The sequence below is a fragment of the Myotis lucifugus genome, unplaced genomic scaffold (assembly GCF_000147115.1).
Source record: "Myotis lucifugus unplaced genomic scaffold, Myoluc2.0 scaffold_421, whole genome shotgun sequence".
In the NCBI taxonomy this organism is placed as follows: domain Eukaryota; kingdom Metazoa; phylum Chordata; class Mammalia; order Chiroptera; family Vespertilionidae; genus Myotis; species Myotis lucifugus.
The window spans coordinates 660,715-664,079 of record NW_005871469.1 but is presented as its reverse complement, the minus strand read 5'-3'; the positions used below and the strand labels follow the sequence as shown (position 1 = coordinate 664,079).

Below are 3,365 nucleotides of genomic sequence, written 5' to 3'. Positions count from 1 at the left end.
AGGTGTCCGGGAGCACCCTGGGGACACCTTTTCAGGTGCTCCAAGCCCCACCTCCCCCCCCACCCCACCCCAAAATACAAGGACTGATACAGTTTGGCCTACAGGAGCTTCTGGTGTTTACCCCCCCCCCACACTGCAGTGGACAGGAAAGGGGGGGGGGGCGGTTGTCCAGCTCGTCCCATTGCTGGATGCTAACACTGCCACATCCACCCGGGTTCTTCACTCTGCCAATGTATGCTCTGGGTCACCGGCCTCTGGTTCATGGCGGGGCTGCAGGGGCAGCTAGGGCAGGTCTGGGGAGGCAAGGTAGGTAGCCAGGGTCACCAGGGCTGCCACATGTGTGCACACGCCCAGCCCTACAGCCAGAACCCCAAGCAGGAAGGCACAGCGAGAGGTGGCCCCTGCCCCCTGGACATCCCCCTTGGTCCAAGTCTTGGTCTGTGGAGGTGCTGGGCATCAGTGACTCCGACATCCCCTCTGCTCTCCCTGCTTCCTGAAGCCCAAGCCCCTTCCCCACAGGATACAACCACGCGTTCACTCATCCATATATTCTAAAAGTGGAGCATCACTGGGTCAGGCACAGTTGGGCACTGGGATTCCAGGTGACTAATAAGATCTATATTATAAAAGGCCCGAGGCCCTAATGTAACGACCAAACAAGCAGCGGCTCTTAGGGCTGGTGGGGCAAGGTGCAAGCTACTAGGGGCAGAGCGCTACAAGCGGTGGAGGGCGGGGCACGAGCTACCAGCGTTGGGGGGGCGGCCAGCTGAGGCAAGCAGAAGCGAGCTACTCGCGCACCACACCATTTCGTGCGCACTGGGCCTCTAGTATACGTATATTAGTGTATGCCACCATTCTAACTCATTTGACCCTCACAATGACCCTGAAGCAGGAATTATTCCAATTTCAGAGATGAGAAAAATGAGGCACAGAATAATTAACCTTTCAATCAAACCTTGAACTAGATTTTAAATGATCTTTAACTGCTAATGGCCCCAGGCAGTTCACAGAAGCAAACTAAATCCTCTGGAGGAAGGTACCTTCATTCTAGGCCTCAAAATAATTTTTCAAATAGGATGACCAGCATGCAGTCAAAGATAACCAGGCACATAAGAAACCATGAATGAGGACAAGCAGAGGGAAAAGACCAAATAGACACATACAATATCAGAGTGATGCCTACAGCAACAATGTGGCAGACTGTGTTTTCCAAAAAAAATGGCCACAATCATCTCTCCCATCCCACATGCTCTTCTTAAAGTGTGACTGATACTCTTCCCGTCAAGGGAGAGCTCTGTGTCCCCTTTCCTGGAATCTGGACAGGCTGTGACTCACTCATAATTGATGGATATAGTGGAATTGATTCCACAAGATTCATTCCTAAGTCAGGAAGGTGAGGCAGCTCCTGCGTCGCTGACACTCCTGCTGGAGACGAGGCACAGAAGGAGTCCAACTGCCCTGAAGCCAACATGCTGGGAGGAAGCCCACACCAGCCCACATGGGGAGACTACATGAAGACATGTAGGAACCCCGAGACTACATGAAGAGAGACACTAACCACCCTGACTGTTCCAGACCTTACACTGGCTCACTGCAACCTCATGAAAGACCTGAGGCAGAACCACCCACTGAATCCTTCCCAAATTCCTGGCACAAAGAAACCGTGAGTGATAATGATTGCTGTTATTTTAAGCTACTAATTTTTGTAGTGGATTCTTATACAACTGGAGGCCCAGTGCACGAAATTTGTGCACGGATTGGGTCCCTAGGCCTGGTCGATCAGGGCTGATCAGGTGCCCTGCCTCCCCACCTCCTCCTTCCCTCTCCCTCAGCACCCCTGCCACCGCGGATGGTCGCCCTCCATGGTCTGTGCCGCCCCCTAGTGGTCAGCGCACATCATAGCAAGCAATCAAACTCCCATTCTCTCGGTTGAACTCCTGAGGGGACATTTTACTTATTATCCTTTTATATATAGAGATAATAACCTGGAAACCATGTTTAAGAAATAAAAGATAAGAAATAAAAAATTATAAAAGTGACAATTTTTTTAAAAGGACCATAGCAGAGGCCAGAGGTGTGTTGGATCTGGAGAGAGATAGAGAGCAGGGGAGTCAGAAATCAGATGGAAGACAAACAGAGCCAAAGGCTAGGGAATAAAGATGAGAGGCAACCCTAACTGGTTTGGCTTAGTGGACAGAGCATGGGCCCAAGGACTGAAGGGTCCTTGGTTAGATTCCAGTCAAGGGCATGTACCTTGGTTGCAGGCTCGATCCCCAGTAGGGGGCGTGCAGGAGGCAGCTGATTGATGTTTCTCTCTCATCAATGTTTCTAACTCTCTATCCCTCTCCCTTTCTCTCTGTAAAAATCAATAAAATATATTTTTTTAAAAAGATGAGAGGCAAATCTGGAGAGGAAAAGCCAAAGAACCCGGGGTGAAGGAGAACAGGAAAACCACAACTGGAAATCTAGGACGCCCACCTGCAGCCCCTCCCACTGCTGCTACTAAGGCCTGCTGCTCCTACCTCAAGGTCAGGGAGCCCTGGCTGCCCCAGACCAGCGCTCACTGAGGGAAGAGGTGGTAGAAGAAACTGCCAACCCCTTAGGGACTCTGCAAAGGCTGTCTCTCCAAAGGGGGACCCAACTCAGGCTCACCAGGCCTCTGAACAGTGGGGTCAGAGCCTACACCTGCCAGCAGAGGCTGTTGAAGTTCTCAAAGACTGGGGCTGTCCATGGCTAAGAGAGGCTCCCAGAGGGGTTTCCTGGGGTAGGGGTAAGAAAAACAAGTTTTAAGTCTCACCTTCATCCTTCCCCTGACTTCTGACTGGAGAGAGACTCCAGGCAGAGACTACCCTCAGATCCATTTTACAGATAGTAAAACTAAGGCCCAGAGAGTAAAAGAGACTGGCCCACGTTGTAAAGAGAATCCAGGGGTCTGGACATTCAACTCTGGACTTCTCTGTCCCCAGGCAAAAACTGTGTAACTGTGGCACACTTATTCCAAACCATGCCTTACACACCTACTTGCCCCATGAACTGAACTCCCATCCCGGGTTCACACACCATCCCTCTCCCTCAGACCCCTCCCCAATGACACTTTGCATTTTACTCTAGTTCACACCTCCTGTGCTGCTCCCCCTACCCCCAAGCCTGCACTCTCAATACCCAAGTCCCTGGCCACAGTTACCCATCCAGACAAGCCCAACGCCCACCTCCATCTATATGCATTCATCTCCCAAGAGTCTCCTTGCATACTTGCCCCAGACAACATCGGCTCCCAGAAAATACCTTCTGAGCCCCAACCTTCTTACACACTCTTCCTAAGTGACTCCTTGCACACTCCTAATCTCCCCAGCATCAGATCCCCC

The 3,365-nt window shown here is 51.4% G+C and overlaps 1 protein-coding gene across 1 annotated transcript; it reads right to left on the bottom strand.

Moving 5' to 3' along the window:
* Positions 1-177: 177 nt before the first annotated feature.
* On the bottom strand, positions 178-2,731 carry TMEM91 (transmembrane protein 91). Its single transcript, XM_023743962.1, is given in 3 exon segments — positions 178-438; positions 2,523-2,626; positions 2,629-2,731. Coding segments are annotated over 3 exon segments (363 nt in total). The 3' UTR covers positions 178-282.
* Between the last annotated feature and the right edge of the window lie 634 nt (positions 2,732-3,365).